This window comes from Peromyscus californicus, unplaced genomic scaffold, assembly GCF_007827085.1.
Source record: "Peromyscus californicus insignis strain IS unplaced genomic scaffold, ASM782708v3 Scaffold_4__1_contigs__length_199733344, whole genome shotgun sequence".
In the NCBI taxonomy this organism is placed as follows: Eukaryota; Metazoa; Chordata; class Mammalia; order Rodentia; family Cricetidae; genus Peromyscus; species Peromyscus californicus.
This window is the reverse complement of record NW_026294562.1, coordinates 53,847,111-53,869,923: the sequence shown is the minus strand read 5'-3', so window position 1 is coordinate 53,869,923 and position 22,813 is coordinate 53,847,111. Positions and strand designations below refer to the sequence as shown.

At 52.8% G+C, this 22,813-nt stretch overlaps 2 protein-coding genes and 1 long non-coding RNA gene across 10 annotated transcripts; 2 read left to right on the top strand and 1 right to left on the bottom strand.

Annotated features, from left to right (window-relative positions):
* The first annotated feature begins 19 nt into the window (after window positions 1-19).
* On the top strand, window positions 20-2,940 carry Trpt1 (tRNA phosphotransferase 1). 6 transcript variants are annotated; one of them, XM_052713760.1, is made up of 7 exons: window positions 24-179; window positions 316-384; window positions 579-660; window positions 1,789-1,958; window positions 2,055-2,454; window positions 2,532-2,642; window positions 2,772-2,940. In XM_052713760.1, the coding sequence occupies exons 2-7, from the start codon at window positions 325-327 to the stop codon at window positions 2,861-2,863; spliced, it is 915 nt and encodes a 304-aa protein (XP_052569720.1). In that variant the 5' UTR covers window positions 24-179; window positions 316-324; the 3' UTR covers window positions 2,864-2,940. The 6 variants fall into 6 exon arrangements, with proteins under 6 accessions (XP_052569721.1, XP_052569720.1, XP_052569722.1 ...); XM_052713763.1 differs by having other exon boundaries at window positions 31-384; window positions 2,055-2,229; window positions 2,398-2,454; XM_052713761.1 differs by having other exon boundaries at window positions 20-384; window positions 1,810-1,958.
* Fermt3 (FERM domain containing kindlin 3) lies at window positions 2,853-22,199 on the bottom strand. Of its 3 annotated transcripts, none has more exons than XM_052713750.1 (15): window positions 21,516-22,199; window positions 20,767-20,997; window positions 17,238-17,471; window positions 16,952-17,071; window positions 16,685-16,853; window positions 16,468-16,570; window positions 7,512-7,619; window positions 7,236-7,370; window positions 7,092-7,141; window positions 6,868-6,992; window positions 6,647-6,753; window positions 6,282-6,521; window positions 5,833-5,957; window positions 3,534-3,675; window positions 2,853-3,415 (listed from the first exon to the last, which is right to left on the bottom strand). In XM_052713750.1, exons 2-15 carry the CDS (start codon window positions 20,924-20,926, stop codon window positions 3,236-3,238), a joined length of 1,998 nt encoding a protein of 665 aa, XP_052569710.1. In that variant the 5' UTR covers window positions 20,927-20,997; window positions 21,516-22,199; the 3' UTR covers window positions 2,853-3,235. The 3 variants fall into 3 exon arrangements, with proteins under 3 accessions (XP_052569710.1, XP_052569712.1, XP_052569711.1); XM_052713752.1 differs by having other exon boundaries at window positions 20,767-20,943; XM_052713751.1 differs by having other exon boundaries at window positions 20,767-20,940.
* LOC128095076 (uncharacterized) lies at window positions 17,223-19,278 on the top strand. The gene is made up of 3 exons (XR_008213142.1): window positions 17,223-17,336; window positions 17,441-17,552; window positions 17,820-19,278. It is a non-coding gene; the product is annotated as an uncharacterized LOC128095076 (long non-coding RNA).
* Window positions 22,200-22,813: the final 614 nt, after the last annotated feature.

Here is a 22,813-nt window from a genome sequence, read left to right as displayed (position 1 = left end):
GTCCGGGTCTGCGATTTGCCTTCCGCGGTGGAGAGCTTCTGATTCGCGCAGGCCTGGCTCACCTTGGCGTCTCTTCGCACACCAGTCCCGAGATCCGAGCAGCAGATCCGTGATCCGATTCCGGAAAGCGGGGTCTGATCCGGATCCCTCGGGCCTCGTGGCTGCCAGTGTGACCCTGGGCAAGTTTCGCCAGCTGGGCCTCAAATTTCCTTGTGTGGACCAGAGGTTCCCGGGTGGGATGAGCAGTGCGGTTCTCCCATCCTGAGCCTTTGTGACTTTATGGGCAGAATGGCCACACGTCCCTGATCCCTACAGGTCTTGGCCATGAACGCCCCTGGTGGAAGGAGGCAGGAACGTAGACAGGCCCATAGACCCCGGGAACAGGTGTGCACCTTTCCATCCTCACCCCCACAGTGGCAGGACAGGGGAGGAGACCTGAGCCTTGGTTTCTTGGTGGGAAGACTGCAGGACCAATGGTCCCAGAGACCACTGGAGCTCTTCTGGGCTACCTTTGCAGTAGGACTCAGGGCTCAGGGCTAGCTACTGAAACACAGGCCATCATCACTGGACTCTTTCAGGACCGAGATGTGCAGCTGTCTAAGGCCCTGTCCTATGTCCTACGCCATGGAGCTCTGAAGCTGGGACTTCCCATGCAAGCTGGTAAGTGAGCATGGTGGAAGCTAGCAGGAAAAGTAGGAGCCCAGAGAGCAGCTGGAACCCTGTCTCCTCAACTCTTAACACTGCCCCAGTAGGAACAGAGAATAGGCACACTCTCCGAATGTACAGGAAAATCAAGGCCCAGAACCCCTTTCATGTCCTCTGGAAGAGAAGCCCCTGTCTAGGCTGGGCCTCATGATGTCTCTTTCAGCCAGTCCTATAAACACTTCCCAAGGATGGCACGGGGCATACTGAGACACCTGATGCTTACTGGGTGTCCACTCTGGACCAACTACTTAGTGCTTACTATGTTACTCTGCCTGAAGCAGATACGCTATTTTGTTTTGGTTTTTGTTTTAATTTTTTTTTATGTGTATGAGTGTTTTGCCTGCACGTGTGTGTGTGTGTGTATGTCTGTATCACATGTATACCTGGTGCTTGCAGAAGAGGGCATTGGACCTGGGAATGAGTTCAGATGGTTGGGAATCAGACCTCAGGTCCTTTGGAAGGAAGAACAGCCAGTGAGTGCTCTTGACTGATACACCATCTCTAAAGCCACCCCCCTTTCATATTGAGACAAGGTGTCATGTAACCTAGGCTAGCCTCAAAACACCTTGAACTTTTGATTCTTCCGTTGGTACGTCCCAAGTGCCAGGCTTATAGGCATGTACCAGTATGCCCAGCCCACCATGAAGCTGGTCACCTTCCTCTGTAAGTTAAGAAAAACGAGGCTTGCTGGGCAGTGGTGGCGCACGCCTTTAGTTCCAGCACTCAGGAGGCAGAGCCAGGAGAATCTCTGTGAGTTTGAGACCAGCTTGGTCTACAGAACGAGTTCCAGGACAGGCTCCAAAGCTGTCTTGTCTCAAAACACCAAAAAAGAAAAGAAAAATGAGGCTTGGGATAGAAGTGTATTTCCTTAGCAGAGTTCTTGCCTAGCAGGTGCAAGGCTCTGCATTCCACCCCAGCATAGAAAAAAAAAACAAAATGAGGCCCCAAAAGAGAAACCTTCCTGAAGATCACACAAAGAAAGCTCATGTGACCTCCCAGGCCTAGCCTTTGTTCCAGCTGCCTGTGGCTCCCCTGTTAAGCATAGTCTGGCTTCTGAGCACACCCCCGCCTGGCTGCCTGCAGATGGCTTTGTACCCCTGCAAGCTCTCCTGCAGCTGCCCCAGTTCCACAGCTTCACCATTGAGGATGTGCAGCACGTGGTGGAAAACAATGGAAAGCAGCGGTTTGCCCTGCAGCCAGGCGAGCCCAGCACTGGTCCTCTCATCAGGGCCAATCAGGGCCACTCCCTACAAGTGGGTACCAAGGGGCATGTGGGAGGGAGAGCCAGGTGGGGGACCCCAGTTCAGGAAGGCGGTCTCACTGCTGCCCATTCACACACTTATTCCCAGGTACCTGAGCTGGAGCTGACGCCCCTGGAGACACCACAAGCCCTGCCTTTGATGCTAGTCCATGGTACATTCTGGAAACATTGGCCATCTATTCTACTGAAGGGCTTGTCACGCCAAGGAAGGGCGCACATCCACTTGGCCTCAGGATTGCCTGGAGACCCTGGTGTCATCAGTGGTCAGTATCACCTTGACCTATTCTGTCCTCCCAGGTCCCCCACCAAGGGTCACAGCTTCGTTTGTGTGAGATCCCCACACAGACTTGCGTGGAGCAGTACCTCCCCATCCCACCATAGAGCCCCATTCTGCCCAGGTACCCCTGGCCCTAGTCTAGTTGTCCCTGCAGGCATGCGTCCAAATTGTGACGTGGTGGTGTTCATCGATGGACCCCTAGCTCTGGCAGGTAAGTATGGACCCTCCAGGGACTCCCCCAGATCTGTCAGAGAGGGACACCAGTCACATCTCTAGCTCTCTGAGCAGATGGAATCTCCTTCTTCCGCTCTGCCAACGGGGTGATCCTGACTCCAGGGAATGCTGAAGGCTTCCTGCTTCCCAAGTACTTCAAGGAGGCCCTGCAGCTACGACCCACCCGTGAGAACCCACCACCACCTACCCTGTGTCCTGAAGCTTGTGCCCTTCTGCCTCAAGCTCTTTGAAAGTTCCCCACTGCAGGCTGACTTAGACATGCCTTTCTCTTAGCAACTCTTGTCTCTACCTCAGGAAAGCCTCTCTCCTTGGCTGGTGATAAAGAGGCAGAGTATCAGAGTGGCGCCAGGCACAGCCCCAGAGGAGGAAGAAAGATCCAACAATAAAATATGTATTTATTTTAAAAAAAAACCCAACAACTCTGAAAACTGTCACAGGAAGAAAGTCCAGTTTGAAAGCAAGATTCTTTGTTCCTTATCCATATCTGGCATTGCTCATGTGCTCAGGGACTACATATAGGCCAGGGATGTGAGCTGCCAAGAGGGCAAGAGGAGGGGCTGTGTGTGGCTCGGGCCTACCATCCCCAGGCTGGGTGGTGGCAGTGTCTATCCCAGCCAGGGCCCTGGCCTGCCTGTGACAGCAGGTGAAAGTGCCCAGCCTGGTGCATGCTGGGAGTGGTGGAGCAGTGAGTTCAGGTAGATGTGGGCTTGCGAGGGTCCCTGGAGGTGGTGAGTGGAGCAAGGGCAGCCTGGCTGCCCTCAGAAGGCCTCGTGGCCACCTGTAAGCTGCAGGAACAGATCCTCGTCGAGCTCCTCCCCACGAGCCCGCTCTCGAGTGGACAGGAAAATGTAGCCCCCGATGTACTCATGTACGATGCGGCAGCTGGCAGACACACAGCTGAAGGCCACATTGATGTGCTCATCAAATTCAATGGCCACCTGCAGGCGGGTGGTCACAGGTCCAGTGGGCTCAGGCAACAAGCAGGAGCTTCTGCCTTGCCCTGGTTGGGTCTGAGCTGGCCACCTGTCCCTGTCCCTGCCCTCCCTCGGGACCCACCTGTCGTATGTCCCAGTTGACGTTCCACTGACGCATGTTGCTGAAGCGCCAGGTCTTGACCACATCGCCCACGGCCAGGTCAATGCGGATCAGTCGGTTGTTGGCAATGCCCAGGATCTCATCTTTCCTGCTGCCCTTGAACCTAATTCCCAGCGGGGGAAATATGAGTGAGAGCTACACCATGTGTGGCCCTGGAGCCTACCCTGTGTGGACACTGCTCCAGAGCCCTCAGAGTAGAGCACAGCCTCACCTGCCCCAGCTCTGCAGCTCTGCGGCTGTTCAGCCTGAGGCAGCCAATCAGTTTCTCCTAGCCTTAAGCTCCCACTCTGAAAAATGGGATTATTCATGGACTGATGCTAGCCAGGCATGGTGCAGCATGTCTGTCATCCCAGCGAAGGGGCTGAGACGGGAATTCACATCAGACTTGATACATGGTGAATGAAACTCTGTCTCAAAAACCAAGGGGCGGGTGGCGGGGACTGAGAAGATGCTTCATTCGATAGAGTACCTGCCTTGCAAGCATGAAGACCTGAGGTTGATTCCCCAGGACTGTAGTGCATGCTCGTGGTCCCTGGGACAAGATAGACAGGCTGGGAGAGATTGCTCAGTGCAAAAAGCTCTTGCCACACGTGTGAGAACACAGAACCCTTGTAAATCTAATACGTCTGCAATGTGCCTATGGCAAGTTGGGAGGCAGAGACGGGAGAATCTCTGGACAGTCTGCAGCCAGCTAACCTGGAACACACAGTGATGAGTAAGAACTCTTGTCTCAAGGTGGAAGGTAAAGATTGACCTAGAGGCTATCTTCTGACTCCCACATAACTGCCACAGCATGCGCACACACACACACACACACACACACACACACACACACAGAGATTTAAAATAAAAACATTAAGATAGGACCAGCAAGAGGGTTCAGCCACCCTCAAGTCTGACGGCCGGAGTTTATCCCCAGGACCCACGTGGCGGAAGGAGAGAACCAGGTTCCTGTAAATTGTTCTCTGGTCTCCACATGTGCACATGCACAAAATAAATAAGTTGAAAATGTAAGATAGAGGGGCTAGAGAGATGGCTCAGCTGTTATGAACACTTACAGTGCTTACAGAAGACCCAGGTTTGGTTCCCAGTACCCTCAACGGGGGCTCTTAACTCCAGTTCCAGGGGATCTGGTGCCTCTTCTGGCCTCTGTGGGCACTGGGCACTATATGCAGTATATATGTACATATGCAGGCAAAAAACTCATACATGAAAAACTAAATCTTTTTTCTTTTTCAGTTTTTTGAGGCAGGGTTTCTCTGTGTAGCCCTGGATGTCCTGGAACTGGCTCTGGAGACCAGGCTGGCCTGGAACTCACAGAGATCCACCTGCCTCTGCCTCCTGAGTGCTGGGATTAAAGGTGTGCACCACCACTGGCCGGCAAAATAAATCTTAAAAAATGTAAAATACTTGGGGCTGGAGAGATGGCTCAGAGGTTAAGAGCACTGACTGCTCTTCCAGAGGATCCAGGTTCAAATCCCAGCACCCACATGGCAGTTCACAACTGTCTGTAATTCTAAGTTCCAGAGAATGGACACCCTCACACAGTACATGGCAAAACACCAATGAACAAAAATTAAAAAGGAAAAAAAAAAAGAAAGAAACCCTGTCTCGAACCCTCCTTCCCCCTAAAGAAATGTAAAATACTCAGGGAGCAGAGGAAAGTGGATCTCTGAGTTCAAGGCCAGCCTGGTTTACAGAGCGAGTTCCAGGACTACACAGAGAAACCTTGTCTTGAAAAATTAACCCCCTCTCAAAAAAAAAAAAAAAAAAAAGAAAGAAAGTAAAAAATAAAAACAAGATGGGCAGCCCCTGAGGAACAACACTTGAGTTACCCTACATCAACAAATGCATACAAGGTGGGCCATCCTAACAGCATTTGCCAACGTTAGGCAAATAGTTCACGCCTCTAAGTAATGATGTTGTATGTATCATCATCAACCACATGTCATTCATTTCTCTGCAGACTTGGGAACTGAGTTCTCAGGGTCCTCCCTATAACACAGGGACAGCTGGCCAAGGCCCAGAGAGGGGAGCATCTATGACAGAGCTGGGAAAAGCACTGGGTCTTCCGTTTGCCTGGCGTGAGGTGAGCTCTGTCTCACTGGGGAACACACAGAACCCCCAGGGAGCGGTACCCACAGAGAACCCAGGAGGAGAGGCACTGGGTTGTGTGCCTGGGACCCATCTGGGATGTGCACATACAGCAGCTGGCAGCAAGTGAGGGCAGAGACAGGGCTTTGCAGGGCTGGCATCATACCTGACCATCACATAGGAGATGCCAAAGTCAGGCAAGGACTGCCAGGCCTGGATGAAACGCAGCTGGGCTTCGACCAGCGAGAGCTGGGCCACATTCTGGTGAGCTTCCAGGATCCGCGGGGTAAGCTGTGGTTCCATATTGGTAAGGGCCTCTTAGGGCCTCCCCTTATCTAAAGTCCCTAAGATCCCTGCCACCCCCACCCCACCCGCCTGCCCTGCTGGGGGCACAGGACACTGAGGGGAAGGCAGCCATTGTGGTACCAAGGTGCACATGTGGCTGAATCAGGCCCTAGAATAGACCTGGAGCCCTTCCAGAGAGGCGTCTGGGACAGGGCCGAAGGAGGAAGTGAGCACAGGGTTTTCTAAGGAAAAGGGTTGGAGGTCCAGGGGTCTTCAAGGGTGGCTAGCTAAACACCGTGGTGGTTCCCACCCCCACACTTCCTCTGGCACCTGCTTGGCCTTGAACTTTCGCTGGAAACGGGGAGCCACAAGGCCATAGGGGTTAAGGCCCTCAGCAGAGGCTTCAGGGCCCTGGATGTGGTTCCCTGAGCTTCCGCTGCCACCACCTGCCCGCTGCAGGCTAAGGAAGGCCAGAATGGCCTGCACCTCGCTGGCATAGCTGCTGTCCGCCATCGTTCGACCCTTGGAGGCCAGGCGGCAGGCAGCCATCCACTGTGCGTACTGCTGGTCCTGGAGCAAGGACGGAGAGCGTGGTGAGTGAGACCTGGCCACGTTCACTCTCACCCTGAATGCCGTTCCAACCCTGCCCCCGGGGCCCGGCCACTCCCGTTGCCCCTTCGGCCCAGCCAGCTCACATCCTGGCAGCGCAGGTAGATCTCACTCATGCCCTCTGGTGAGGGCACCAGGAGCTTGATGCAGAACTTCTGGCCAGAGACATTGACATCAGGGACCACCTCGCAGCCTGCAAGAAGGAGGTGGCGAAGAGGTCCCTGTATGGAACTCTGCCCACCCACCCACCCGCCGCTGCCTCAGGGCAGCAACAGGCTGAGAGCAGTCACTACTGGCGCTCCCTCACCCTTGAGGGTCAGCTGCTGGATAGGGTCCCCTGGTGCTTCATCCTGACTTTTGTAGTAGGACAGTGTGGTGTCCTTGAATACCACCCAGTGCTGGCGGTAGCCCTTCAGGGTCAACTTCCGGGGCCTGGAGGGTAGGAAGCTTGTGAACCACGGCCTCCCTGCCTCCCCCCCCCCCCCCCCCCCCCCCCCCCCCCCGCCCCTCCAAGCAGGCCCTACGCCTAACCTGAAGATTCGGAGGTGGTCCTTGAGTTCTGGGATGGTGGTGAGACTATCCTGGAGGAAGAGAGAAGTAGAGGGAACCTTGGGTGCCCTGCCTGGCCCTGACTCCAACCCCATTCATTCCCAGGCCCAAGTCCTTCTTCCTCACCAGCATGTCTGAGGGTGCCGACCCCTTCAGCTTCACCTCCAGGTTGTTCAGGGCTGCATCCAGGTCATCCAACCCCAGGTCCCCAGAGGCTGGCTCACCCACATCCCCACTCAGGGACAATTTGTTGATGTGATACTAGGGGACACATAGTCAGTTAGAGCTGAGTCTGAGGTCCATCTGCCCCACACAGCCCCCACTCTGGACTTCTTTGGAGATGGACTCTGTTCTGGAAGGCCTTTTGACCTTGTACCCCAGCACCCCCAGAGCCCCAGGCACCTGCAAGGCAGCGAACACCATCATCTCCTCCTCGGTGCAGTCGATTTCCTCTGTCAGCAAGTCCCAGCGGGCTTGCTCATACAGCTGGGTAAGTCGTACTGGGTCTGTCTGGAGCAGCAGGGGGTCAGGGGAGCTAGTCAGAAGGCGCCTGTCGTGGATTCTCAGGCTCGGCCCAACATGAGCAGCAGACCCCATCTCTACCCTGCTGGCCTGCCCCCTGCCTAGGCAGACAGTGCAGCTTTCTTCATACACTTCTGCTCTACCGTGCCACAGGCCACAGGCCACAGGCCACAGGCCACAGGCCAGCTTCCTGCTGAGGGTAGGTAAGAGAGGAGGAAGACAGCCCCTGAATGAAGAGCTCCCAGAATAGAAAAAAGACAGCTAGCCGGGCGGTGGTGGCGCACGCCTTTAATCCCAGCACTCGGGAGGCAGAGCCAGGCGGATCTCTGTGAGTTCGAGGCCAGCCTGGTCTACAGAGTGAGTTCCAGGAAAGGTGCAAAGCTACACAGAGAAACCCTGTCTCGAAAAACCAAACCAAAAAAAAAGAAAAAAGAAAGAAAAAAGAAAAAGGAAGGAAGGAAGGAAGGAAGGAAGAAAGAAAGAAAGACAGACAGCTTCCCCTGGGGTAGCTCCTTCAACTCATCTCTCAGGGGAGTACAGGCCACAGGCAAGCACTCCAGGAAGGCTTCCCTGAGGAAGTGACCTGCAGGGCAGAGGCCTGCAGGGTGACAATGGACCACTGAAGGGAAGAATGAGTGAAAGAAGTCTAGGGTCAAGGAGCAGGGAGGGCCTCCCAGACACCATGGGCTCCCACAGGGCTGAGAGCAAGGGCATCAAGAAGGCAAAGAGAGGAGGGGCAGCCTCGAATGAGCAAAGCACCGGGTTCGATCCGCAGTGCTACATGAGACTGAGCGTAGTGGTGATTGCTCACAATCCAGCACTTTGGAGGGAAGCAGGAGGGTCAGGAGTTCAAGACTGCCTGTGACTGAGGTCAACCTGGGGAGCATAAGACTGTCACACAAGTGACAAAGATACAATGGCAGAACAGAATGGTTAATCAAACCACTGAGAGAAAGAATCAAAGGCAAAGCCTAGAGTGGAGAAGTCGATTCAGGAGCTATCCCTCGGACAGATACTCAGTACAGATACAGCTCAGTACAGGAACTGCCAAAAACATGAGCAGAATTGGCACTGGAGAGGCTATCCAAGCAGCGAGCAGCTAAAGGCCAGCTAGATCTACTAGTCACTGGGGAAGGTGGGACAAGGACACAGGAAAAGTTGGCCTGCTGGTTGTTTGGGGTGAGTGTTGGGGGCAAAAAACTAAAAATGGGCACTAGAGAATTTTCTGGAACAGCAACAATGGTTTCTTTCTTTGTTTTTCAGTTTTTTGTTTTTTTTTTTTTTTTTTTTTTTGGTTTTTCAAGACAGGGTTTCTCTGTGTAGTTTTGGTGCCTGTCCTGGATCTCACTCTATAGACCAGGCTGGCCTCAAACTCACAAAGATCTGCCTGGCTCTACCTCCCGAGTGCTGGGATTAAAGGTGTGTGCCACCACCGCCTGGCTAACAATGTTTTAAAACTGGATATGGTGTGGGGCTGGAGAGATGGCTCAGTGGTTAAAAGCACTGGCTGCTCTTCCAGAGGACCCGGGTTCAATTCCCAGCACCCACATGGCAGCTCACACCTGTCTATAACTCCAGTTCTAGGGCTTCGGACATCCTCACACAGATATACATGCAAATAAACAATTAAATAAATGAAAAACTGGGTGTGGCAGTGGTTGTACAACCACACACAATGACCAAAAATAAACTGCTCAGGACAGGCGGTGCTTGAGCATGTAAGTTACATCTCAGTGATGCTGGGGACAGTCTTCTGGCATAGTGGTCTCATTATGTTAAGTAGCAAGTGCCAAGTGCTGCGGAGGTTGGAGCCGCTGTAACTGTCACTTACTGCTAATGGGGAGGTCCTACTCGAGGTGACCCTACATGCTCGAGTCCCACCTCTTCCGCCTCTGAAATCTGTGCACCCAGTGTCCCAAAATGCACATTCAGCCTCAGATCTGTGGGCTCCAAATCCTGATTCAACCAACCAAAGACTGATACTATTGTGGTGGGGGATTAGATCTAGTTGGGTGTGGCGGCTCATCCCTGTAATCTCACAATTTGGGAGGTTGAGGCAAGAGGATTATCACAAGTTTCAGACAAGTCTGAGCTTTACATAGTAAATTCTAGAACAGCCCAGAATACAAATACAAAGTGAAACCATATCTTTTTGTTGTTATTTTTGAGACAAGTTCTCTCTACATAGCCCTGGCTGGCCTGGAACTCACTGTGTAGACCAGGCTGGCCTGGAACTCACAGAGATCCTCCTGTCTCTGCCTCCCAAGTGCTGGGATTAAATGCTTGTCATACCACGTGGTGCTATACTCCTTTAATCCTAGCACTCAAACTCAGGAGGCAGAGGCAGGAGGATTTCTGTGAGTTCAAAGTTAGTGTAGTCTATATAAGTTACAGACTAGCTAGAACTAACAAAGTGAGACCCCCCCTCTCTCTCTCTCTCTCTCTCTGTCTTACACACACACACACACACACACACACACACACACACACACACGAGAGAGAGAGAGAGAGAGAGAGAGAGAGAGAGAGAGAGAGAGAGAGAGAGAGAGAGAATGTGTATCTGTGCACTGGGTAGGAAATACTAGTTACCTAGAGGTAGATTTAAGCACAGGGGACATAATTAAGCAAGGGAGCTCTTACAGGCCAGGACCTGGAACTCTCAACCTAGCCTTCTTGATGCCTCTTCAGCCCCCATTTCCCCGAATATTGAAAAAAATAGTTTGACCCTACTAAGATATGTGTGTGTGTGCACTGTGGAACAATCCTTCTGTACACTGTGTGAATATATGTCACTATGATTGGTTTAATAAACAAGCTGACTGGCCAATAGCTGAACAGGATAAAGTTAGGCGGGAAAGCCAAACTGAGAATGATGGGATGAGGAAGGGTGGAGTCAGAGGAGACGCCAGCCAGCCAGATGCCAAGGAAGCAGGACGTATAGAAAACGAGGTAACCCCTTTGGTGGTGGTGTATGCCTTTATTCCCAGCACTCAGAAGGCAGAGGCAGGTGGATCTCTGTGAGTTCAAGGCCAGCCTGGTCTACAGAGCAAGTTTCAGGACAGGCTCCAAAGCTAAACAGAGAAGAAACCCTGTCTTGAAAAAAACAAACAAAAAACAAAAAATAAAAAAAAGAAAGAAAAATGAGGTAACAAGCCTTGAGCCACATGGCAAAACATAGACAAGAAATATGGGTTAATTTCAATATAAGAGTTAGGTAATAGCAAGCCTGAGCTATTGACTGAGCATTTACAATTAATATAAGCCTCAGAGTGGTTATTTGGGACTAGGCAGTCAGGATGGGAAACTTCTGCCTACGTGTGTGTGTGTGTGTGTATGTGTGTGTGTGTGTGTGTGTGTGTGTGTGTGTGTGTGTGTTGCCCAAGCTGACCTCGAATTCACCATGCAGTGAGGGTAGGCCTGAACTGTCCACCTTCCTGCTTCAGCCTCCCAAGTTCCTGGGATTACACCACCAGGCCTGGTTTTACTCACCTGCTCTGAAAGTGGTAGTACTGTGTTGGGTACTGTGTGGAGGGGCTGGGTTAAGTGGCCCTGTACAAGTCACAGTGTGTGCGGAATGCCCAGGCAGTCCTTTGCAGCCCCTCTTATCATGATGGACAGTCAACTTTGGGTAGGTAGAGCTCAGGGGTGGAGGAGCCCAGCCCTGCGGGCCCTGGGTTCAACCCATGACACCATATATGTCACCTATCAGCTCCAAAGACCTGACCATGAAAGGAAATATGAACACAGCTATTCTGGGTTCAGCTAAGATCACTGTTTATGTGTTACTGTTTGGAGTCATGGCTACGTTGTTTTCACCAAACACCATAAACACCAGTAGATTAGTAGGACTCACGGAAATGTGTGTGCTGTGTGGGAGGGGAGATGGGGGAGGCAGGAGAGCAAAGTCTTCATCTTCTGACAGCCTACAGCTGTGTACAAACCGCTAGGTCACAGAACAGGGCTCTGGGCTCAGGAGCACACACAGAAGTCCCAGCCAGGACACTTGGCTTTGGCCTAAGTTCAAGACTAGCCTGAGTAACAAAGTGAGACTCTCCAGGTGACCCAACATCCCCCACATAAACATACACGCAGGCAAAACATCAATGTATGTGAAATACAAATAAAACAAACAAATAAAAAAGAAAGTAAACATTAAATAAAAACCTACATTGTTTGCCACGGAGTGGTGGTGCACGCCTTTAATCCCACCCAGCACTCAGGAGGCAGAGACAAGCAGATTTCTATGAGTTCGAGGCTAGCCTGGTCTACAGTGTGAGCTGTAGGACAGGCTCCAAAGCTGCAGAGAAACCCTGTCTTGGAAAAACCAAAAATAGACCCCAAACCTACATTGTCCAAATCTACCTTTCCTGGAGAATAGAGTAGGGTAGAGAATGGTCTTGCTGCCAGTGCCAAGAAGTGTGGGAATGGAGTAACTGTAGTCCAGTGCCGGGGGCGGGGGCGGGGTGGGGGCGGGGTGAGGTGGGGTGAGGTGGGGTGGGCAAACTGCACAGAGCCAGCCGGCCTGCTCTCCCAGCAGGGCAGGTGTGAGGGAGAATCAGGAGCATCCAAGTCACTTCGAGGCAGTAGTAGATGGAGCTGGAGGCTAGCAGAGGTGGGAAGGCGTAGAAAGAGCAGACAGCAGACAGCGCCCCCAGGAGGGTGGGAGGAAGCTGGGGTGAGACTAGTCTGCACTGGGGATTGCAGCTGTAGCTGGGCCTTACTGAGGTTAATAGTGGACTAGGAGGGGTCCGGCTGGTTTCCCAGGACCTCATCTCCATCCCCAAGTAAGGATTTTTACATTTTATCTGTTTGCAAGACTGTGGATTACCCCAGGGTCTTGCACAGGCTAGACAGGTACTCCGCCTCTGGGCTACATCCTCAGGCCTGGAAACAAGATTGTCTAATACTGTGACAGGTCAGTGTTGTCAAACTGACTGTCCTAGAAGCACCTCTGGGCATGTGTGTAGGGATTATTTTATGTTCAGTGATGTGCGGAGACCCACTCATGTCAGGGTAGGGAGCCACGCCCTGGGCAGGAGAGCCTATTTTTTTTTTTTGGCTTTTCGAGACAGGGTTTCTCTGTGTAGCTTTGGAGCCTGTCCTGGAACTCGCTCTGTAGACCAGGCTGTCCTCAAACTCACAGAGATCCACCTGGCTCTGCCTCCCAAGTGCTGGTTTTAAAGGAGTGAGCCACCGCCCAGAGAGCCTAGATTTTATAAATAGAGAAAGGGAATTGAGCATCAGCAGGCAGGCTCTCCTCTTCCCGTGGGTGTCATGTGACCAGCTGCTTCCAGCCTGCCTTGACTCCCCTGTCTGGATGCACTGTACTTGAGCTGTGAACTGCGCCAGATCTCTTTACAGATGGTTGTGACCCATTATGTGGTTGCTGGGAATTGAACTCAGGACCTCTGGAAGGACAGTCAGTGCTCGTAACCACTGAGCCATCTCTCCAGCCCCTAAACTGCTCCTTTTCTGAGTAGCTTTTGTCAGGGTATTTTGCCTCAGCTTAGGGACAAAACCAAGAGAAACGAAGAACTATTTTACAATAACCCTAGTCTGAGCACTCAGACAGCAGAGTCGCCCCCAAGCTACAAAGTGACACTCTTTTCTTTTTTCGGGTTTTTTGAGACAGGGTTTCTCTGTGTAACTTGAACTCACTCTGTAAACCAGGCTGGTCTCAAACTCACAGAGATCTGCTTGTCTCTGCCTCCCAAGTGCTGGGATTAAAGGCGTGCGCCATCACTACTTCCCAGCCAAAGTGACACATAAATATGGGTTTAGGAAATGGCTTACTGGTTAAAAGTGTAGCCACACAAGCCTGGTGCCCCAGGTCGGATACCCAGAGCCCACGTGGAAAAGCTGTCTGTGGTGACCCATTCTGTAATGTCCTATAGGCAGATGGAAGACTAGACAAGAGAACGGCCTGGAAGCCTGAGGACCAGCAAGCCTGGAGTCCACAGTCTCCAGCTGTAAACAGAAACAGCAGGAGACCTGGCTTCAGCAAGGTGGAAGGTGAGAACTGACTCCCAGAGGTTGTCTGGTGACTTCCGCATGCTTGTATCGGGCGTGTGCACACTAGCCCTCATGCACATGCGCGCTTTTGTGCACACAAACACACACAAATAAGTAAATTTAAAATATGTAAATAATAAAAAATTTAAAAATATATTCCTTTCTAAAGAAAGCAGAAACCAAAACCCAGAGAGAAGGAACTATTTCTGTTCTTCCCAGTAGCAGAGTAACGACTGCGTAAAACAATCTAAGACACGTGGGGCTGGCGAGACCCACATGCAGCTCACAACCATCTCTAACTCCAGTTCCAGTGCCTGTCTCTGGACTCTGTGTGCGCCAAGCACATACATGGTGACAGGCACATATGCAGGCAAAACAGCAAGACATAAAGTAAAAATAAATCTTAACTACTTAGGACACCTAGTCCCCTGGTTTGAATTTATGCATTTTATTACATGTACTGAATTACTACAGTGTACTCTGTAAAGATTTACTAGTCATATAAATGAGTTAATAAAATGCAATTTGTTTTTGTTTTGTGTTTTACTTTTTGAGACAGGGTTTCTCTGTGTAGCCTTGGCTGTCCTGGAACTCGACCTCAACCAGGCCTGGCCTCGAACTCACAAAGATCCACCTGCCTCTGCTTCCTGAGTGCTGGGATTAAAGGCGTGTGCCACCACTGTCTGGCTAAAATTCAGTTTTTTAAAAAGAGCAGCAAGATATCTCAGTGGGTGAAGGCACTTGCTGCCAAACCTGACCACCTGAGTTTGAACCCTGGGATTCACACGGTGGAAGGAGAGAACCAACTTCTGCAAGTTGTCCTCTGACCTCCCGATCTCCACACATACACTGTGGCACACAGGAACACACACACTCTCTCTGTCTCTGTCTCTCTCTGTCTCTCTCTCTCTCTCTCTTTCACACACACACACACACACACACACACACACACACACACAAAATAGGTAAATATGGTTTCAAAAAGAAGGGGCTGGGAGGAGATGGCTCAGTTGTAGACTAGTTGTGCAAGCAAAGGACCCGAGTTCGTATCCCCAGCACCCATGGAAACAGCCTCTAATCCCCCACTCAGGCAGAGACAGGCAGAACCTTGGGCTTTGCTAGCTAGCCAGGCTAGCTGAATCAGTGAGTTCCAGGTTCTGTGAGAGACAGCGACAGAAGACACCTGACAATGACCTCTGACCTCAGGGGCACACATGGATGACCTCTGACCTCAGGTGCACACATGGGGCAGCTGAGGAAGAGAAGAAATAGAAGCCACAGAGCCTGGGTACAGCTACAAGGAGAGACACACCCCCTTAGCTCATGGGAAGCTGTGAGAGAAAGATGATTCCAGAGGAAGAGGCGTTGGCTATGTCCATGCCATAGTGAGCAAGTAAGATGCAGACCCGTGATCCTGGTCACCGGAGGTGCTGAGGCAGGAAGACTGAAAATTCAAGGCCTGCCTGGGCTACAGATTCAAGGCCAGGTTCCACAACTTAGATAACTTCGCAAGACCCTACCTCGAATTAAAAATAAATAAATAATAAAAGTTCAGGGCTGGAGAGACAGCTCAGTGGTTAAGATTACTGACTGCTCTTCCAGAGCACCCAGGTTCAGTTTCCAGCACCCACAGGGTGGCTCACAACTCTCTGTAGCTCCAGTTCCAGGGGATCTGACACCCTCTTCTGGTCTCTATTGATGCCAGGCACACACACTGTACAGACATCCAGGCAGAGAAAACACCCATACACAAAATAGCATTAAACTAGTCCGGGAGGGCCTGGGGGAGCACTCAGTAGTTGAGCGTTTGTCTAGCATTGGGGGGGGGGGAACTAAGTCTAATCCTTATTTTTAAAAAAAGAAGCCGGGCGGTGCACGCCTTTAATCCCAGCACTGGGGAGGCAGAGCCAGGTGGATCTCTGTGAGTTCGAGGCCAGCCTAGTCTACAGTGAGATCCAGGACAGTCACCAAAACTACACGGAGAAACCCTGTCTCAAGAAACCAAAAAACAAAGTATGTAGGTAGGATGGAACCATGGGACCGGCTGCACGGAGGGCAGCAGGTGTCCTTCTGTGTGTAGTGGGTAGAAGGCACCAGGGCAGTTTGGCTCAGAAGAGAATGTTGAGGGACTCTGCCACAGCTTGAAACCAAGTGCTCTATAGACCACCATTTGTATGTTTTTTTTTTTTTTTTTTTTTTTTTTTTTTTTTTTTTTTTTGGTTTTTCGAGACAGGGTTTCTCTGTGTAGCTTTGCGCCTTTTCCTGGAACTCACTTGGTAGCCCAGGCTGGCCTCGAACTCACAGAGATCCGCCTGCCTCTGCCTCCCGAGTGCTGGGATTAAAGGCGTGCGCCACCACCGCCCGGCTCCATTTGTATGTTTTTAATGAAGGGCCACAGGTAGGAAGAGGAGCCTGTGGGGCCCTGGGCAGTTTGTGGAGACAGAGGGTTAGACGACATTGTTGCAGAGGAGAAATCAGGCATTGGAGGGCTAAGAATGGGGCACACTGAGGCCACCCTGCAAAGCTCCTACCCCACCTCCCAGGCCCTGCTGGTCCAAGTGGCCTCCCTGTGCCCAGCTCAGAACCTCCCCACTAGAGACCCACATTCCCCAGAACCCACCACTGTCTACATGGGTCTCTGCCATGACCCCCGCCCCCCCCCCCAGCAGGCAGGTCCTAAAGAAACCAGCATTGAGACTTGTCTCCATCTGCCTTATCATTGGAGGCCCTGCAGTGCACTGGATCGGCACACAGAGGTACAAACTGACCCCTACAGTGGCTGACTTCCCAGAGCTGGACCCTCTTATTCCAGGACGCAGCTCACCTTGGGATCCAGGTCGAAGAAGCTGTAGTACTTAAACCGCAACCAAAGCACGTCCCCGGCCTTGACACCTTGCTGCATGAGGCACCGTGATGAATCCAGCCACCTGGGTATGACAGAGGCAGAGTCAGAGCACAGAGAGAGGAAGGGCCTGAAAGCAGGAAGCAGAGGGTAGGTGAGCTAGGCCCTGGGCAGGGTGGCCTGGCTGTGGGTCACGCACCTGCTGTGGAGCTGGGTCTTGTCAGACAGGGAGCTGGGCCTCGGCAGGCGCTGGAGCAAGAGGGGATCAGGTGGCGGCTGTGGCCGGCTCAGCATGTGGTAACAAGCCTCAGTCTGGGGACTGTCCGAGAAGTGTGCTGGCATGCCTCGGAATAAGGTAGGTGCCACACCTGCAGTGTCGTGGGAGTCAATCAGGCCCGGCCCCAGTTCTGGCCTCCCAGGCCAGCCTCTGTCCTGGCCCCAGCCCGGGCTGGCCATGCTCACTCACCCCCAGCTAGGACAACCTTGGTCAGGTCATGCACCTCTTCCTCAGGCTCCTTCTCCTTCTTCTTCTTCTCCTTCTTTTCTGGAGCTCGAAGCAGGGACAGCTCCTCAGGGTGCCTGATACCTGAAGGGAGTAAGGCCTCAGCACCAAGGGTCTGCTGGGTCACCTCCCTGCCTTTCCACACAGACACCCCGGGAAGTCACGCCCTTTGATAGGCTGCGGAGAGGCTATGGCAAGAACAAGCTTATGTGGCTTGGCCCGGGAAGGGGAAGAGGCCACAGCTACTCACTGAGGAGGCGGCAGATGGCAGCCACAGCCTGGAAGAGGGGCTTGGAGAAGCTGGCACGCAGACGCAGCACACGACGGTTAGGTAGTCGCAGGATGACAGGTCGGTGCTGTGGCCCAAAGAAGAGGCGGGCATCTGCCAGGATCCCATACTTGTCCAGTGTCCAGTGTGTCTGTAGCAGCCACTGTCTTTTCTGCTCCCACCAGATGGCGTGGTCAGACCAGTCCTGCTTGCGATCTGTGAGGACCCAGGGGTACCCATTGGCCTTCGAAGGCCCTGCCCAGCCGCCGCCTTCTTTGCCCAGCACTGATGCCACAGGTGAGCCAGATTGCCAGATTGGGTTGGCTCCAAAGTGATAGTGGAACGGTTGATGGCTGACTCCTGCTGGCCCTTCTGGGTTCAGTTGTTACATCACTTCCAAGGGGAGCCCCCCAACCAGGAATATGGGTGCCTCAATCTCAATGACCTCACCTCATACTTTATTGAGTTGACTCCTTACAGCCCATGTGTATTCTGGGATGCTTGGTTCAATGCCTTTTCTATTTTTTTGTTGTTGCTGTTTTTTCTTTTGTTTTTTTGAGACAGGGTTTCTCTGTGTAGCCTTGACTGTCTTGGAACTCACTCTGTAGACCAGGCTGACTTAGAGATCTGCATGCCTCTGCCTCCTGAGTGCTGGGATTAAGGGCGTGCACCACCACACCCACCACCGGCAACATCTGCAGGTCTTCAGGGCTGTTGATAATCTCCATCACTAGCTGTGGGCCCTTCAGGGCTGTTGATAATCTCCATCACTAGCTGTGGGCCCTTTAGGGCTGTTGATAATCTCCATCACTAGCTGTGCGACCTTGCTCACCGTGTTTCACCTCTCCAGCTTCAGTTCTCTAGTTAAGATGTAACAATCATCCTGACTCATGGCTGCTGACCAATGGCTGCGACATTACAAAGTGTTGTGCAATTTTGACACTTAAAGAGAAGTGCTCATTTGGAAATGTGAATGTCACTTGTCATCTGACCAGGAATTGGGGTGACAACAATGGATGACACAGGAGGATGCCTTATCCTCCTCCCCCCCAAGAAGTGTGAATACAGAAATAAATGGGGCAAAAGCTGCTGAGCACACAGCCTCCTGGGTTTTGCTGAGACCCGGTATGTTGTTATTTGGGGGTTTCCAGACAGGGTTTTCAACTGCATAGCTGAGGCCAACCCTGGTCCACTCACCCTCCTGCCTTCAATGGCCAAATGCTAGGATTGAAGGTATATGCCTTGTTGATGCAGCGCTGAGGGTCACACCCAGGGCTTTGTGCCTGCTGGGCAAGCGCTCTACCTGCTAAGACGCTAGGCCTCTCTCTCTGGTCCTCCCACTGGGTTTTGATCCCTGTCCCCATCCTGGACTCCTGCCAGCTCCTGACCTGTCTCCCCACTGTCACCAGTGCTGCCAAACACTGGGGAAGCTTCTCCGCCCAGCTCCTCAGGACTCTGAGCCCCCATCCTGAGGCCCTCGCTCTGCCCCCACTTCCTCTCCCGTTGGCCTTTTGCATTTAAACTTGAAGCAGGGTTTTGCTTATGTAGGCTGTCGATTCACTCACTAGGGCTGGGACTGCCTCCATACCCAGCAGCCTTTGCTGTGGCTTTGTACTCTTCAGGAGGCTCTCCCCACCTACTGCTCACCTGTCTTTTCCCGGGGTTTAGCCTGGAACCTCTCCCTCTCTTCAGTCATACCCTCTCCTGGGAGTTGGGTATCTCTCCTGTTCTATGACTTCAACTGCTTCCTAGCTTCTGCTGGGATCTGCATGGCATGGCCTCTATTCTAAGGGGCATTTTCATTGCTTCCTTCATCCCAGACTCCTGATCACCTGGCTCCATAGCCAGTGCTGGAATGCTGAGTGCAGGGAGACTAGCCCCAGCCTTCCAAGGGTTAAGCTGAAGCCTGCTGTGGCTGGACAGAGGAGCCCTTCCTTCCCAGGTCATCCAACCACCAAGGACTCTTGCCAACACCCAACACTTCAGCACCATGCTTTTTACTTCTAGTCCAATCCTGAGTTAATGTCAGTTTCACTTCTAAACCCACCTTTTCTGCCCTCCCCGTCCGGCCTCTTGAGCCCTCGTAAATCCCCCACCCCCGACCCCACAGACGAATGCATGGCCTGCTTGGGTCTCCCCGGCTGCAATCTGTCTCCCTGCTGACAAGGGGCCCTGCAAAGGTGCCCCTTAATGTGGGGCCACCTTAACATGGCCATGCCCTGTTTCCAAGGCAAGTACCTAGTTCCTCAGGAGGCCAAAGGGCCTTCCCGGGCTGTCAGGGCACCACCTGGGCTTCCTGTTTTGTCCCAAACCAGGTGTCTTTACTATTCCGAGGCCTTAACTCAGAGCTTCCTTGAGTCCCTGGCATCAGTTCTAGGTCTTCCCCATTCTAGAGACCTCTCTGAAATCACCGCCCTTCCTGGTGTCAGGTCCAAGGAAGCTCTCACCATCTGGCACCAGCATTTAGGAAGGTTGGTCTCACCACGGACTGGCAGTGGGAGGGGTGGGGATAATGCTCCTATTGCTGGGGACTGAGGTCCTGGAACTGACATGATTTGGCCTGAGGAGCCCAGCAGGGGTTCCTGGTAAGGTCTAGCTGGCTGGGGCTCACCTGCTGTGCCCTGGGACCCACCACCTTCTCAAGCCCTTCTATTCTGCCTTGGCCCAGGTCAAGTCTCCAACTCTGACATCTGGTTTCTGAAGGACCACCCCTCTGCTCCCCAACTTCTGCTTTCACAGGCTCTTTGGGCCCTGCCTCTGGCAGTTCCCTTCCCTGCCTTAGCCCTGTTACTTGGCTGTGCTGCGGCTTGTCCGACCCAGTCACTCTGGTCCCTGTCTTGGACTGCACACAGGGACTGGTTGGGTCTAGAAAACCTGCCTCCCATCCCTCTCCCTACCCCAGAGGCCTAGGACCCAAGCTCACAGTGCAATGCCTTCTGGCTCAGGAGCTATCAGGAGCTCATGGTGGGATGCTTTCCGGCTCTGGTTATCAGAGACTTTCCTGCCATCCTCCCAGGAAGTGATAGCTCTCATTCTCCACTAAGAAGGTTGATGAGAAGCCCCCATGGGGCCTTCTGGGTGACTCTGGGTGACTGATATCGCACCAGCCTACTCTACCATAACTTCCTGTGGGGGCAGGGCCTTCCACCACTGTTACCAGCCTGCCAAGTGGCTTGCTGGGGAGGAAGTGTAGGGGAGTAGACTCCACAGACTCCAGAAACCTCCTAGGCATCCTTCAGACCTCAGGAACATGACTGAGGCCTCAGCACAGGCAAGGTGTACAGGGACCATGTTCTGTATGTCCCTTGAAGACTGGACAGAACCAGCAGGAGTGGGAGGAAGTGAGAGGATGTTAAGAAATATCTTCTTTGGAACCAAACAATAAAGCTGTTGCCTGAGTCATTGTGACAAGGTTATCAATGGCAGGGCAGGGATGGCCCAGAAGTGCCAGGGATAGCGGTCATGACTGCCTGTGTGCCAAACTGGGGACATGGGGGTCACGGGGACTCACTGATCTCCTCCACGATCTTCAGAAGCACCCCACCAATGTGCGACTCCCCCGTGACTCGGAGGGTGACAGATTGGGCCTCCGGGTCCTCCTCGCCCACAAACACCCGCAGCTCCCAGGACGAGTCGATATAGTCCCCAGAGGCTGTCTTCATGCCCGCCATGGCTGTGGCTGCTTCTGCTGAGGCAAGGTGAGCAGACGCTGGGATCTGGTAGGTGGGTAGGCCTGGGGGCACTGACACAGACAGCTTCTGTAATCAAGCCAATCTGAGACCCTCTAATGTCATAGGTGTTTGGGCTGAAGGGACAGTTCCTTAGAACTCTCCAGCCAACTCAGGTCTCAGGTGAGAACACCAAGGCCCAACAGACTCACTCAAGTCCCGCGGTGGTGGTAAACATCTTTAATCCCAGCACTCGGGAGGCAGAGGCAGGCAGATTTCTTTGAGTTCAAGGCCAGCCTTGAACTCAACAAGTGAGTTTTAGGACAGTCAGAGCTGTTATACAGAGAAACCCGGCCTCAAGGGAAAAAACAAAAAAAAAGACTCCTTCAAGAGCACCCTGCTGGACACCAGAGCAGGCCTACTCTCCTCACAGATCCGCCAAGCCTACCTATCCCACAGAACAAACAAGTCCTGGCCCACAGCTCTCAGGCAGCACTCTAGCCCACACAAGCCTCTGGGGTGGTAGAAAGTGTGGCTGCGAGCAGACTAGCAGGGCAGGAGACAAATGAGTCCTCCCGGGTCTTGCACTTACCTAGACTGCAAGGGATTGCCGCTGCAGGTAGCTGGCGGTGGAGCACCTGTCACCCCTGGCCTGGGGTTGCCTTATGCTGCTCAGTTGCTTCCTTCAGAGGTCAGCCCGTGGCAGCCTTATCACCAAAGTTGTGCTAGTCCCTCCCCAGGGCGGGCTGCTGCTGGGTACAGGAAGCACACTGCCAGCACGTAAAGGCTCCACAGCACCCTTGCTTTTGTCACCACAGGAAGTGAGGGAAGAGCAGAGGTAGGGTGACACCCCAGAGCTCTCCCCACCCCATCTCCCTGGCTTCCACTGGCTGCAGCCCCAGCCTACTGAGTAGGACTGCCTATGGCCAGCGGAGAAGCCTTTTCAATCTTTCCTACCCCAAAATAGGATTTGTTCCAACCAACCAGCCTTCAACCTGCCCAAGTGGACAGCGACAAGTCAGGGTTTCCACCCCAGTCAAAGCCTCTACCTCAGGAAACCTCCATGGGATCCCCTTCAGGACCCCTTATCTAACTGTCCCTTTAGAGGGCTCTGGTGACCTCAGTCTCATGCTCTCCTCTGGCACTGGGATGCAAAATGCTCCAAGTGCAAGGCCCTCAGTGCTAGCTGAGCAGGAACCCAGCCTGTCCAGGGTTAATGACCTCAGTGGCAGCAGACCCTTGTGGAGGTAAGATTGCCCTGGGGAGTCTCAGGGACTGGGGGTGGGACAGGAAGCCAGTTTATGCAAACACAGGAGAGGAAGTACAGCCTGATGCTGGCCTCAGCATCTCGTGAGCCCAGAAAGCAGCCTTCTGGTAGCAAATGAGGAAGTTCAGTGTTGGCCACAGTGTGGGAGGAAGAGACTGGAGTAGGGCTTACAACCAGGCTCTCTTCGGGCTAGGCAGCAGGAGCTGTTGGCAGCACTGTTCTCAGGTCTGCTTCCTGATCCACTGTGGCTCTGGGTCGGGTCTAGCATTCTCTGCACCTATTTGGTTTACTGAGACTGTACTGCAAAGAACAGCATGAGCACCCACTCAAAGCTGATCAACTTGCAGGTCTTCAGCTGTTGAGCAACACTTCCACCTAGTGGCCATCCCAACAAAACACAACTCTTTTTTTTTTTTCCAAGACAGGGTTTCTCTGTGTAGCTTTGCGCCTTTCCTGGAACTCGCTTTGGAGACCAGGCTGGCCTCGAACTCACAGAGAACCACCTGCCTCAGCCTCCCAAGTGCTGGGATTAAAGGCGTGCGCCACCACCACCCGGCCAAAACACAACTCATTTTTCAGCCACCAGGAAGAGGAAAGCCAGGGTCCCAACCCAGAGCAACTTT